At 45.0% G+C, this 13,814-nt stretch overlaps 1 protein-coding gene across 3 annotated transcripts in view; it reads left to right on the top strand.

Annotated features, from left to right (window-relative positions):
* Positions 1 to 13,814, top strand: part of SOCS7 (suppressor of cytokine signaling 7) — a 53,671-nt gene that overhangs the window by 11,131 nt on the left and 28,726 nt on the right. The window contains exons 3-6 of one of the 3 annotated variants that reach the window (XM_016931916.3): positions 1,827 to 1,931; positions 2,383 to 2,484; positions 3,362 to 3,492; positions 4,955 to 5,123. In XM_016931916.3, coding sequence (XP_016787405.1) covers positions 1,827 to 1,931; positions 2,383 to 2,484; positions 3,362 to 3,492; positions 4,955 to 5,123 — 507 coding nt within the window. The remainder of the gene's footprint in view (positions 1 to 1,826; positions 1,932 to 2,382; positions 2,485 to 3,361; positions 3,493 to 4,954; positions 5,124 to 13,814) is intronic. The other 2 variants (XM_016931917.4, XM_016931918.4) reach the window with 2 other exon arrangements.

Below are 13,814 nucleotides of genomic sequence, written 5' to 3'. Positions count from 1 at the left end.
AACCCCGTCTCTACTAAAAATACAAAAAATTAGCTGGGGCATGGTGCCGCACGCCTGTAATCCAGCTACTAGCTACTCGGGAGGCCGAGGCAGGAGAATCGCTTGAACCCGAGAGGCTGAGGTTGCAGTAAGCAGAGATTTTGCCACTGCACTCCAGCCTGAGCGACTGAGCCTCTGTCTCAAAAAAAAAAAAAAAGGAACACCACCTACATTTGTAGTTTGAGGTTCAGGTCAGCCTCAGCCCTCTTGAATGACATCCTTTATGTTAAGTGCTCTACCAATAGTCTAGACTTCTCTGGCCTGTCAGGAAATACACTGGTCTGGCTCCATTGCATTGCTCTGGGCAGCCAGGCTCTCAGTTACCAAGCTGTATGGTGAGTCTGGTACCAGCTTTCTAGAACTTCCACTGATGACTTTTGTTTATTTTTGACACAGGGCCTCACTTTGTCTCCCAGGCTGGAGTGCAATGGTGCAGTCTCAGCTTACTGCAGCCTCGACCTCCTAGGCCCAAACGATCCTCCCACCTCAGCCTCCAGAATAGCTGGGACTATAGGCACGCACCACCATACCTGAATAATTTTTTTATTTTTGTAGAGACGGGGTCTTAACGTGTTGCCCAGGCTGGTCTTGAACTCCTGAGTGCAAGTGATTCGCCTACCTTGGCCTCCCAAAGTGTTGGAATTACAGGTGTGACCCACTGCACCTGGTCTCACTGATGACTTTTAGAAGAGCTTTTCTGTTTATCTTAATTAGTATTCAAGAGCTTTGTAAAATAACTGTGTATTTAGGTTCTGAAAGCCCAGTTTCCTTTTGGCAGATATTGGTCACCTCATTTTCTTAACGGGGAAACATTTAAAATACTAGCTGAGGGGCTCATTCAGCCCTGAATTTAAAAAAAGGTGTTGGAAGGAACACCCTAAGGGCTAAATTAGAGAAATCCTGAGTTCTGACCTGTGGATCAGGCCTGCCAAAATAACCGTATTCCTGGCTATCAGCTTGTGTTCATATTAATAAAATACCTTTCATCCTCTCGTGACTCAAGTGGAGAGGGAATAGACAGAGTTGGGTGGCAAGGAGTATTGTATATGGCAGGGAACAGAACTGCATGACATGCTGGGAAGAAGAGAGGCCATGTGCCTCCTCCCACCAAGTTCCTATGGAGAAGCTGCCTCTTAGATTACCTGACTTTTGTCTGACTGTGAAAGTAGTTAATTTTTAGGACTATAAATTGTACTTTCAGCCTTTGTAGCCTCAGCTGTTAAGAACAGATATCTTATTCAGGTAGATTCTCTTATGTGTGAATACTCTGGAAAATCAAGATATGGACTGCCCTCTAGGAAGAAGTTAGGACTAACATTGGGAACTTTATCTGCATTCAGCTTACCGTGCAGTTCTTAGGTTTTCTGGCCCTTGCTTTCCATGTCTGTTTGGGCATATAACAAGCCACTTGGCTTGCTTCCTAAGGCAGAAATTGATACACAATTCTGAAAAAATAAATGGTATGGGTTCTATTGGATAAAGAAGACCCCTTGTTTGAAGGTACGTTGTAAGTCAGTGGCAGAACCAGAATTAGATGGTTTTTCCACTGTCAGTCCCATGGTTTTGTCCTAAAGAATCCTTGACCCTTAACAGGGCAAAGGAATGATAGAATTTAAAAATTGACTTCCTGGTGTTGGGGTGATTTCAGCCCTGGGGGCATTAGGTTTTGAGCTTTCTGAGAGCAGCAGACCCCCAGCCTCGCCTGCTTGCCCTTTGCTTCCCTTTGCTTTCTGCATCAGCTTTGGGCAAGGCGCTTCTGTAACTTGCTTGCTCCATGAATCCCTCAGGTGAAACTGTGTCGCTTGTGGATGTGGACATTTCTCAGCGGGGCCTGACCTCTCCACACCCTCCAACTCCCCCTCCTCCTCCGAGAAGAAGCCTCAGCCTCCTAGGTATAGTTTCTTCCCCTCTCCGCCTTCTTGCCTAGTGGGAGGGTGAGCTCCAGGGACTTGTTCTTTGCTGGGGGCCGACCACGCTTCTGGGTTTCCGATGATGACTCAATTATTTCCCAGCTCTTTCTCAGCACCCCGTCATCTCCCTAAGCAATTAAATGGGTCTCACCCGCATGCTGTAATACTTACTATGCATATATTAATTCAGTTTACATTTATCTTGCCTTGAACCCACTGCTATTGGGCTGCATTAGGAATATCCTTACTACCCTGCTTTCCAAAAGCAAAACAGAGTAAGATGATTGTTGCCCTCTGTGCAAAAAGACTGGGTGAAGGTTGGGCCATCCTGCCCCAGAGGGCAGCCTGATAGTCCTTCTCCCTCTCCTCTGCCTTCAGCGTGCTCATTCTGTGCTCACATTTCTGAACCTCTTGCTTTTGTTCTCTCTTCTAGATGATATCAGTGGGACGCTGCCTACATCTGTCCTTGTGGCTCCGATGGGGTCTTCCTTGCAGTCTTTCCCCCTACCTCCGCCTCCTCCACCCCATGCCCCAGGTTAGCTTAGTTTAGAGGCAAGACTTGTAAGAGTTGGGAGTACAAAGTGATACTTTCTACCATAGAAGGATGGGAGAAATCTATTTATGGAAATAACAGCTTAGTAGAAAGTTTAAATCTTTTCCCCTTGGCTGGACCAGACTCCTTAGAAATGAGGCCGAGAACTGGTTTTCCTAACCCGTTTTCTTTATGGAGGTCAATCTGATTTTTGTTAGGGATGAAAGACTACTGAATTTTTCATCAGTCTTTGATGCTGAGACTGTTTTGCAATCCTTGAGTAGATATCACTTAAGAAACTGCCTTAATTTCAGGATAGTGAGGTTTAATATGTTGGTGGTTTTCAGCATTCTATGGTTTTTCTAAGCTTTTAGTATTTACTGCAGCCTTGTAAATAAGTACCAAGCATTTAGCAGCCCATACCTGCTTTGCCAGCTTACAGTACCCAAGGAATAAAATGAATGAAATCAGCATTCTTTTCTACTTGCCTGGCAAAATCATTACTCTTCCTGGGCAAGTAAGCGAGTCACTATTTCCAAGGCTGCCTTATCGGCACTTCACTTCGAGGTGGGAGAAGTTGGAATCGCTCTAGGCTGGTGAAGCCCCTGAAGTAGTCACCTTAGTAAGGTTAGTGAGCAGCTCCCCTCCCCCTTTCTTGGGGTCAAGTGCCCCCACCCATCCTTCACAGCTTACACAAGCCCACACAGCTTTTTGTTCCAGCCCATCCAGCTCTTTCCCACTGCTTTGGCTTCTACCCTTTCCAGCTTAGCTTCTAATGCCTTGCCCTCTTCAGTTAGCATCCTCTGTTTTTGGGGGAGGGTCTATTTGTGGTTCGGAGCAGTGAGGGTAAACAAGTGACCACCGCTGTCTTGCCCTGCAGATGCATTTCCCCGGATTGCTCCCATCCGAGCAGCTGAATCCCTGCACAGCCAACCCCCACAGCACCTCCAGTGTCCCCTCTACCGGCCTGACTCGAGCAGCTTTGCAGCCAGCCTTCGAGAGTTGGAGAAGGTAGGTGGTACCTAAGGACTGGCAGGTCACTTCTCCTCCCATTAGCTAAATTCTGTATTCGGACACACCTTTATTTATGTGTTTATTTATTTTTAGAGACAGGGTCTGGCTCCGTTGCCCAGGCTAGGGTGTGGTGGCGTAATCATAGCTCACTGTAGGCTCAAACTCCTGGGCCAAAGGATCCTTCTGCCTCAGCCTCCTGAGTAGCTAGGACTGCAGGCATGCACGACCAAGCCCAGCTAAAATTTATTTATATTTTTTGTAGAGACTGGTCTTGCTGTTTCCCAGGCTGGTCTTGAACTCCTGGGCTCAACATGATCCTCTTGCCTCTGCCTCCCAAAGCTCTAGGATTATAGGCGTAAGCCACCACACCCAGCCCCTGTTTATTGTTTTTAGAGGAAGAATAGTTTACTTGCTTCCATATTTACAGTGACAAAAACAGTGTGCTCCTGCTATTAGTTCCATGAGATGTAATAAAATTGAATTTGGGGAAAAAATTTGGACATGATAAAGGTTGTTGGAGAAATGTTTTACATAGTCTAAGCTGATTTTGATAGATTAACTGACCCAATTCCCTCTTCTTTTCTTGGTAGGGTCTTTGGTAACAAAATTGTAGAATTATTATTCTTTGTTTTTTGTTGTTGTTGTCTTGTTTTGTTTTTGAGACTGAGTTTCGCTCTTGTTGCCCAGGCTGGAGTGCAGTGGCGCAATCTCGGCTTACTGAAACCTCCGCCTCCTGGGTTCAAGCAATTCTCCTGCCTCAGCCTCCTGAGTAGCTGGGATTACAGGCGCCCACCACCATGCCCAGCTAATTACTGTATTTTTAGTAGAAATGGGGTTTCACCATGTTGGCCAGGCTGGTCTTGAACTCCTGACCTCAGGTGAGCCACCTGCCTTGGCCTCCCAAAGTGCTGGGATTACAGGTGTGAACCACTGCGCCCAGCCGTTTTGTTTTTTGTTTTTTGTTTTTTTGACACAGAGTCTCACTGTGTAACCCAGGCTGGAGTACAGTGGCGCAATACCAGCTCACTGCAACCTCCACCTCCTGGGTTCAAGCGATTCTTCTGCCTCAGCCTCCTGAATAGCTGGGATTACAGGCATGTGCCACCAAACCCAGCTAATTTTTGTATTTTTAGTAGAGATGGGTTTTCACCATGTTGGCCAGGCTGGTCTAGAACTCCTGACCTCAAGTGATCCGCCCGCCTCAGCCTCCCAAAGTGTTGGGATTACAGGCATGAGCCACAGCTCACGGCCAGAATTATTATTCTGTTACTTTGGAGGGCTAAAAGTATAGTGAGCCTGATGTTCATTGCTAATGGTTGAGACACTTGTAAGTGGCTTTTACCTATTGAAACATTTTGGAGAGAATGCAGAGGGTTCTCCCATGTTAAGATAGATTGCACTGAAAACTTTGACATTTCTCTGTCCTGATAACTAGTGGACTGCTTCTTGTCTTTGATAGTGTGGTTGGTATTGGGGGCCAATGAATTGGGAAGATGCAGAGATGAAGCTGAAAGGGAAACCAGATGGTTCTTTCCTGGTACGAGACAGTTCTGATCCTCGTTACATCCTGAGCCTCAGTTTCCGATCACAGGGTATCACCCACCACACTAGAATGGAGCACTACAGAGGTAAGAGATGCTGGTAAGAGAGGCTTCTTCCCCCCTTGATTTGCTCTACCTTTGCTGTCTGACTTTTTTGTGGAAGAGATTCATAGGAATGGAACTACAAATAGGGGAAAAATTATCTTAGACTCAGTTGAATATTGATATGAGCGCTGATTTCCGTCACTAGAAGAAATGGAGGGGGTAGGGAAGGGAGAGTAAGGGTTCCATTTAAAAGTCTTGTCAGCAGCATCTTGTTTCCTAAATAGGAGGGCCTGAACAAAACTGTTGGAGAGCTCCCGAGAAATGAGCCGGTAAAACTCTTTAGGTAAAAGGAAGAAAGAACCTAGGACCATTAGGCAAATTCTCACAAGCTTTGTTTGTAGTTAAACTTATCACCTAGAGATATTTTGTTAAATCACGCATACAAAGAGGGTGAATTTAGTGTTGATCCTGTAACTGTTCTGTTCTGAATTTCTTTCTTTTTTTTTTTTTGAGACAGAGTCTCGCTCTGTCACCTAGGCTGGAGTGCAGTGGTGCGATCTCAGCTCACTGCAACCTCCGCCTCCTGGGTTCAAGTGATTCTTCTGCCTCAGCCTCCTATGTAGCTGGGATTACAGGCATGTGCCACCAGGCCTGGCTAATTTTTGTATTTTTAGTAGAAACAGTGTTTTATTCTGTTGGCCAGGCTGGTCTCAAACTCCTGACCTCAGGTGATCCACCCGCCTCGGCCTCCCAAAGGGCTTGGATTACAGGTGTGTCTGGATTTCTTTGTCTGATAGTCACTTTCTCCCAGGCAGCATGGTGATAATTTCTTCTTTTTGTCAATGTTGTAGTCTCTTAGGAAATATTCATTAAAATGTTGAGAGTTTGTGGGATCAACATGCTTTAGACTATCTGCCATTCTCCTAGTGGTACCTCTTCCTTTGTGATCAGGTGGTACTTCATGTGCCAGTCATGCCTAGAAGCCGACTTGTTAAACACAGCTCTCTGGATTGACTTTGTATCGAGACATTCTGTATCTAACTTGGGCCAGAAACTTGTGATGGTCATTGTTTCTGAGGCTGGGTAATACATCCTTTGTCAAAATACCTGTGTATGCTACAAATTGAAAAAGCATAGAGAACTTTGGTGTGTTTCAGGGACTTGCTTCCCATCCCTCACAATCTTACCATGGTGGTCAACCTTAAGTGAATGCTCTGAGACATTGCATGTGAGGTAAGAGCCTCTGTCCTGCCTCTTCTCAGGCCCCACAGCATCTTCCCCACTCAGCCCACACTGCATCGGGTTCTCTTGTGAGGCAGGAAGTAGCTGTTTAGGTCAGCATAGCTTTGTCCATGGTTTCCTCTGTACCCACTTCTACCTTAGAGATAACACGAAGAGAAAGGAACTTCAATCCAATGACCTGGGAATGAATTAGATAACTAGGTGGGATAGGTGAGGGGGACTGCCTCCTGTTCTGCTGTTTGTAAAAACAAAAACACACAAGGAAAAAAACAAAATGTGAAGCGGAGCATTTCAGAGTGAAGTATTTTGTTAAACCTGTTCAAATGACTAGGCCCTGGGAATTATAAATAAATACTTGACCTTTAAGTTCTTGATAGGTGAGATGCCAGGAATAAGAGGTCTTTCAAATAGTTCTCCGATTACTTTTTTTTTTTTTTTTTTTTTTGAGTTGGAGTCTAACTTTGTCACCCAGGTTGGAGTACAGTGGCGCGATCTCGGCTCATTGCAGCCTCCACCTCCTTGGTTCAAGCAATTCTTTTTTTGTTTGTTTGTTTGTTTTTTGAGACAGAGTTTCGCTCTGTCACCAGGCTGGAGTGCAGTGGTGTGATCTTGGCTCACTGCAACCTCCGCCTCCTAGGTTCAAGCAATTCTCCTGCCTCAGCCTCCCATGTAGCTGGTATTACGGGTGCCTGCCACTATGCCCAGCTAATTTTTTTTTGTATTTTTAGTAGACACAGGGTTTCCCCATGTTGGTGAGGCTGGTCTTGAACTCCTGACCTCGTGATTCGCCCGCCTTGGCCTCCCAAAGTGCTGGGATTACAGGCGTGAGCCACCATGCCTGGCCGGGTTCAAGCAATTCTTGTAACTCAACCTCCCAAGTAGCTGGGATTACAGGTGTGCACCACCACGCCCAGCTAATTTTTGCATTTTTAGTAGAGACAGGGTTTTGCCACGTTGGCCAGGCTGGTCTCGAACTCCTAGCCTCACGTGATCTGCCTGCCTCGGCTTCCCAAAGTGCTGGGATGACACGCGTGAGCCACCTCACCTGGCCACCAGTTACTTTTTGTTAAAGGGACTTTGCTTCCTTGAATAAGTAGAATTTCTTCTTTTTGAGACGGGGTCTCACCCTGCTGCCCAGGTTGGAGTGAAGTGGTGAGATCACGCCTCATCGTAGCCTCAACCTCCCAGGCTCAAGTGATCCTCCTATCTCAGCCTTGCTAGTAGGTGGGACTAGTGTACATCACCATGCCCAGCTAATTTAAAAAAATTTTTTTAGTAGAGACAGGGTCTCACTATGTTGCCCAGGCTGGTCTTGAACTCCTGGACTGGAGCAATTCTACTGCCTTGGCCTCCCAAAGTGCTGGGATTATAGACATAAGCCACTGTACCTCGCCTATAACCGGAATTTTTTTTTTTTTTTTGAGACAGAGTCTTGCTCCATCGCCCAGGCTAGAGTGCAATGGCGCGATCTCAGCTCAGTGTCAACCTCTGCCTTCCAGGTTCGAGCTATTCTCCTGCCTCAGCCTCCCAGGTTGCTGGGACTATAGGCACCCACCACCATGCCCAGCTAATTTTTGTATTTTTAGTAGAGACGGGGTTTCACCATATTGGCCAAGCTTGTCTCGAACTCCTGACCTTGTGATCCGCCTGCCTCGGCCTCCCAAAGTGTTGGGATTACAAGCGTGAGCCACGACGCCCGGCCTTATAACTGGAATTTTTAATGGAAACCTTGCGGGCCTTTCCGTTACCAGTTTGCAGTGGAGCATTTGTCTTTGTCTTTTTTAAGTGATACTGTAAGAGTAGGTAGAGAGACTCAAATCTGCAGTTCTCTTGACTGATTAGTATCCCTTTTTTGTGTTTGTTTGTTTGTTTTGTATTGTTTTTTAAAGACAGGGTCTGGCTCTGTGCCCAGGTTGGAGGGCAGTGCCACGATCTCGGCTCACTGCAGTCTCCACCTCCTGAGTTAAAGCGATTCTCCTGCCTCAGCCTTCTGAGTAGCTGGGATTACAGATGGGTGCCTCCATGCCCAACTAATTTTTTTTTTTTTGAGATGGAGTCTCGCTTTGTTGCCCAGGCTGGAGTGCAGTGGCGCGATCTCAGCTCACTGCAAGCTCTGCCTTTTGGGTTCAGGCAATTCTCCTGCGTCAGCCTCCTGAGTAGTTCCTGGACGCGTGCCACCATGCCCAGCTAATTTTTGTATTTTTAGTAGAGACGGGGTTTCACCATGTTGGCCAGGTTGGCCTCGAACTCCTGACCTCAGGGGATCTGCCCACCTCAGCCTCCCAAAGTGTTGGGATTACTGGCATGAACCACCATGCCCGGCCGGGACGGGTATTTTTCTGTGTTGTCCAGGTTGGTCTTGAACTCCTGAGCTCAAGTGACCTGCCCACCTCTGCCTCCCAAAGTGCTGGGATTACAGGTATGAGCCACTGTGCCTGGCCCTTTTGTGGTTTTTGTGTGTGTGTGTGTGGGTGATTCCTTTGGAATCTGGTGCTTCAGTTTTTTGAGTTTTTTCTTGTTTTATTTTTTTAAGTCATAGGAGTTCAGATTCCCTTTTCCATTTGGGATTTTAAGGTTTGAGGTGGGATCTTTGTAATATGTTGGCGTGGGGTTTTAAAGTTAAAGAAGGAAAGACTTAGATTTCTATTTTTTGCACTCAACACGCACTTGAATGAATGAGACCCACAAAACTGCTGTTCCTGTCTTTCCTCGACTATTCCATATGGTCTCTAAGAAGTATATACAGTTGACCCTTGAACAACCTGGGTTTGAACTGCGCAGGTCTGCTTATACATGGATTTTAAAAAGTAAATATATTGGAAAATTTTTTGGAGATTTGTGACAATTTGTAAAATCTTACAGATAAACTGTAGCCTAGAAATATCAAAAGAATTAAAAAGGTATGTTATGAATGAATAAAATATATGTGGATACTAGTCTATTTTAACATTTGCTACCATAAAATATATACAAATCTGTTATAAAAAGTTAAAACTTTATCAAAACTTATGCACACAAACCGTACATGGCACCATTCACTGTTGAGAGAAATGTAGACAAATATAAAGGTGCAGTATTAAATCATAACTGCATAAAATTAACTGTTACATACTGGATGTACTACTGTAATATTTCATAGCCAACTAACTCCCTGTTACTATTGTGGTGAGCTCAAGTGTTGCAAGTATCTGCTTAAAATGTTGTGTGACGCTAGTCATCACCATGTGAGTGTTTATCTCTCCAGCTAATTGTGTATCACAGTAAAAATTGATCTCTCATGGTTCTTGTATAGTTTTCATTGTGTTTAGTGCAATACAGTAAACCTTGAGTAATACTATGGGACCCACTAGTGCCACTAGTGTTGCTGGAAGTTCTCCTAAGAGGCAGAGAAAAGTTAGAACATTACAAGAAAAATTGCTCAGTTTGTACATAGTTTGAGGTCCACAGCTGTGGTTGTTCACCATTTCAAGATAAGTGAATTCAGCATAAGGACTGTTGTAATAAAAGAAAAAAGGCTGGATGCGGTGGCTCACACCTGTAATCCCAGCACTTTGGGAGGCCGAGGCGGGCGGATCACATGAGGTCGGGAGTTCGAGACCAGCCTGACCAACATGGAGAAACCCCATCTCTACTAAAAATACAAAATTAGCCGTGTGTGGTGGCGCATGCCTATAATCCCAGCTACTCAGGAGGCTGAGGCAGGAGAATTGATTGAACCTGAGAGGCAGAGGTTGTGGTGAGCCAAGATCGTGCCATTGCACTCCAGCCTGGGCAACAAGAGCAGAACTCTGTCTCAAAAAAAAAAAAAAAAAAAAAAAAAAAAGAGAGAAAAGCAAAGCATACCTATAGATAAATATGATTTAATAAAAAGTAACGTCATTATATGACAACTTAAAGCAAGAGGAAAGTGAAAGAACTAGAGCTGGAGAAGTTAATGCCGGCAATGGATGGTTTGATAATTTTAGGACAGTTTGACTTGAAAAATGTCATGATAACAGAAGACGTAGCTTCTGCTGACCAAGAGGCAGCAGACAGGTTCCCAGACACCATGGGGAAAATCACTGAGGAGAAAGGATATCTGCCTGAACAGGTTTTTAATGAAGATGAAAGGGCCCTATTCTGGGGAAAAGAAAATGCCACAAAGGATATTTATTAGTAAGGAAAAGAAGTAAGAACCAGAATTTAAGGCAGGAAGGGGTAGGCTGACTCTCTGGTTTTGTGCAAATGCAATTGGGTTAATAATCAGGACTACCTTTATCTATGAAGCTACAGTCTTTTGGTTGTACAGCAAGAAGGCATGCACAATGAGAACCTTTTTTTCTGGATTGGTTTCATCAGTGCTTTGTCTCTGGAGTAAGGAAGTACCTTGCCAGTAAGGGACTGCCTTTAAAGCTCTTTTGATATTGGTCAATGCCCCTGGCCACCCAGAACCCCATCAGTTCAACACTGAAGGTGTCAAAGTGGTCTGCTTGCCCCCAGACGCAACGTCGCTAATTCAGCCTTTAGATCAGGTGGGTCATAAGGACCTTTAACACTCATTGCACTTGGTACTCTATGCAAAGGATTTTAAGTGCTGTGGAAGAAGACACCGATAGAACATCATGAATGTCTGGAAAGATTCCTCCATTGAAGATGCCATAGTTGACCGGGTGGAGTGGCTCACGCCTGTAATCCCAGCACTTTGAGAGGCCAAGGTGGGTGGATCACCTGAGGTCAGGAGTTTGAGGCCAGCCTGGCCAACATGGCGAAACCCTGTCTCTACTAAAAATACAAAAATTAGCCAGGCCTGGTGGCACGTGCCTGTGATCCCAGCTACTTGGGAGGCTGAGGGAGGAGAATCGCTCCAACTTGGGAGGTGGAGGTTACAGTGAGCCAAGATTGCTTCGCTGCACTCCAGCCTGGGCGACAGAGTGAGACTCTGTCTCAAAAAAAATGCCATAGTTGTTGTAGAAGAAATTGTGGGCCAGGTGCAGTGGCTCATGCCTGTAATCCCAGCACTTTGGGAGGCCAAGGCGGGCAGATCACTTGAACCTGGAAGTTAGAGACCAGCCTGGGCAACGTGGTGAAACCACATTTCCACAAAAGATACAAAAATTAGCTGGGCACTGTCATGCGTACCTGTAGTCCCAGGTACTCGGGAGGGTCAAGGCTGCAGTGAACCGTGATCATGCCACTGCACTCCAGCCTGGGCAACAGAATAAGACCCTGTCTCAAAAGAAAAGAAAAAGTTGTGAAAGCCATCAAGCCCAAAACAATAAATTACTGCTGAAGAAAACTGTGTCCAGAAATTGTATGTGACTTCATAGGATCTGTGACAGAGCCAATCAAGGAAATCATGAAAGAGATATGGCAAAAAAAAGAAGGTGAAGGGTGAAGGATTTCAAGATAGGGATCTTAGAGAAATTCAAGAACTCATAGATACCACATCAGAGGAATTAACTGAAGGTGACTCGATGGAGATGAATTCTTCTGAGTCAGTGCCAGATGACGAGGAAGAAGACGTAGAAGAAACAGTGCCAGAAAACATTAATGTCAGGCAATCTGGCAGAAGGGTCGAGGTTATTTGAGACTGCTTTTGAGTTATTTTAGACTTGGACCCTTCTATGATATGGGCACTAAAACCAAAGCAAATGGTAGAAGAAGAATTGGTACCATATAGAAACATTTTTAGAGAAATGAAAAAGCAAGCCTGAGTGTGGAGGCTCAAGCCTGTAATCCCAGCACTTGGGAGGCCAAGGCAGGAGGATCACTTGAGGCCAGGAGTTCAAGACCAGCCTGGGCTGGTAGCTTCAGCTATTCAGGAGGCTAGGGCAGGAGGATCACTTAAACCCAGTAGTTCAAGGATGCAGTGAGCTGTGATCATGCCACTGCACTCTAGCCTGGGTGATAGAGTGAGACCCTGTTTCTAAAAATAGAAAAAGCAAAAAAAGTCAGACAAATTATAACATTTCCATAAATTTATACCATGTGTGCCTTCCTCTCCTGCTTCCCCTTCCACCTTCTCTACCTCTTCTACCTCTGCCACCCCTGAGACACCCCCCTCTTCCTCTTCCTCTTCCTCCTCAGTCTATTTGGTTTGAAAACAATGAGGATGAAAACCTTTATGAAGATCCACTTTATGATCACTTTATGATGATCCACTTCCATTTAATGAATAGTAAATATATTTTCTCTTATTTTCTTAATAGTGTTTTCTTCATAGTATTCCTTTTTCTAGCTTAATTGTAAGAATACAGTATATAATACATATCACATACAAAATATATGTTAACCGACTGTTTATATTATTGGTAAGGCTTTCAGTCAACAGTAGGTTGTTAGTAAAGTTTTGGGGGAGTCAAATGGATTTTTATATGTGGATTTTTTATTTTGGTGGGGTTGAGGAGGATGTTGGGCCATTGGGATAGGGTTCATGCTCCCCCCCACATTATTCAAGGGTCAGTTTATGTACGTAAATTGGTCATTCCTCACTTAAAGGTCATTAATAGGTTCTTGGAAACTGACTTTAAGCAAAATGACGTATAACAAAACCAATTTTTTTTTTTTGAGACAAAGTTTCGCTCTTATTGCCCAGGCTGGAGTGCAATGGTGTGATCTCGGCTTACCGCAACCTCTACCTCCTGGGTTCAAGCAATTCTCCTGCCTCAGCCTCCCGAGTAGCTGGGATTACAGGCATGTACCACCATGCTTGGCTAATTTTGTATTTTTAATAGAGACGGGATTTCTCCATGTTGGTCAGGCTGGAGTAAAGACCAAACTTCTAAATAAAGACCAAAACACTTCCAATATTAAACAGTGAAATATATGTAAACTATACACACATGTAAGAAAGATTAATGAAAATAAGTTAGGTAATCATTTACCCAAGTATTCCAGCTCAGGATCACAAGTGGCCGGAGCCTATCCTGGCAGTTCAGGATGCAAGGCAGAACAACCCTGGACAGAACACCATTCCATCGGGGTGCATATACCCACACACCCACACTCAGACTGGCACAGCTTAGCATGCCATTTCACCTTACACGCACATCTCTGGGATATGGGAGGAAACCAGCATACCCAGAGAAAACCTGTGCAGATGTGCAAACTCCACACAGACAGTGGTCCTGGCCGGAAATCAATTTTTTTTTCTTATCAACGTTACAAGGAAACAAGCATGGTGGCTCACGTTTGTAATCCCAGCACTTAGGGAGGCCGAGGCGAGTGGATCACTTGAGGTCAGGAGTTCGAGGCTAGCCTGACCAACGTGGTGAAACCCTGTCTTTACTAAAAATACAAAAATTAGCCAGGCGTGGTGGCAGGTGCCTGTAATCCCAGCTACTCAGGAGTCTGAGGCGGGAGAATCACTTGAACCCAGCAAGTGGAGGTTGCAGTGAGCCAAGATCACGCCACTACACTCCAGCCTGGGTGCCAGAGCAAGACCCTGTCGCAAAAAAAAAAAAAAAGTTATAAGGTAACAACACTGAACAAAATGTTATTCAAAGACCTGCT

The sequence above is a fragment of the Pan troglodytes genome, chromosome 19 (genome assembly GCF_028858775.2).
Source record: "Pan troglodytes isolate AG18354 chromosome 19, NHGRI_mPanTro3-v2.0_pri, whole genome shotgun sequence".
Classification (NCBI taxonomy): domain Eukaryota; kingdom Metazoa; phylum Chordata; class Mammalia; order Primates; family Hominidae; genus Pan; species Pan troglodytes.
This window is presented reverse-complemented; position numbering and strand designations above follow the sequence as displayed.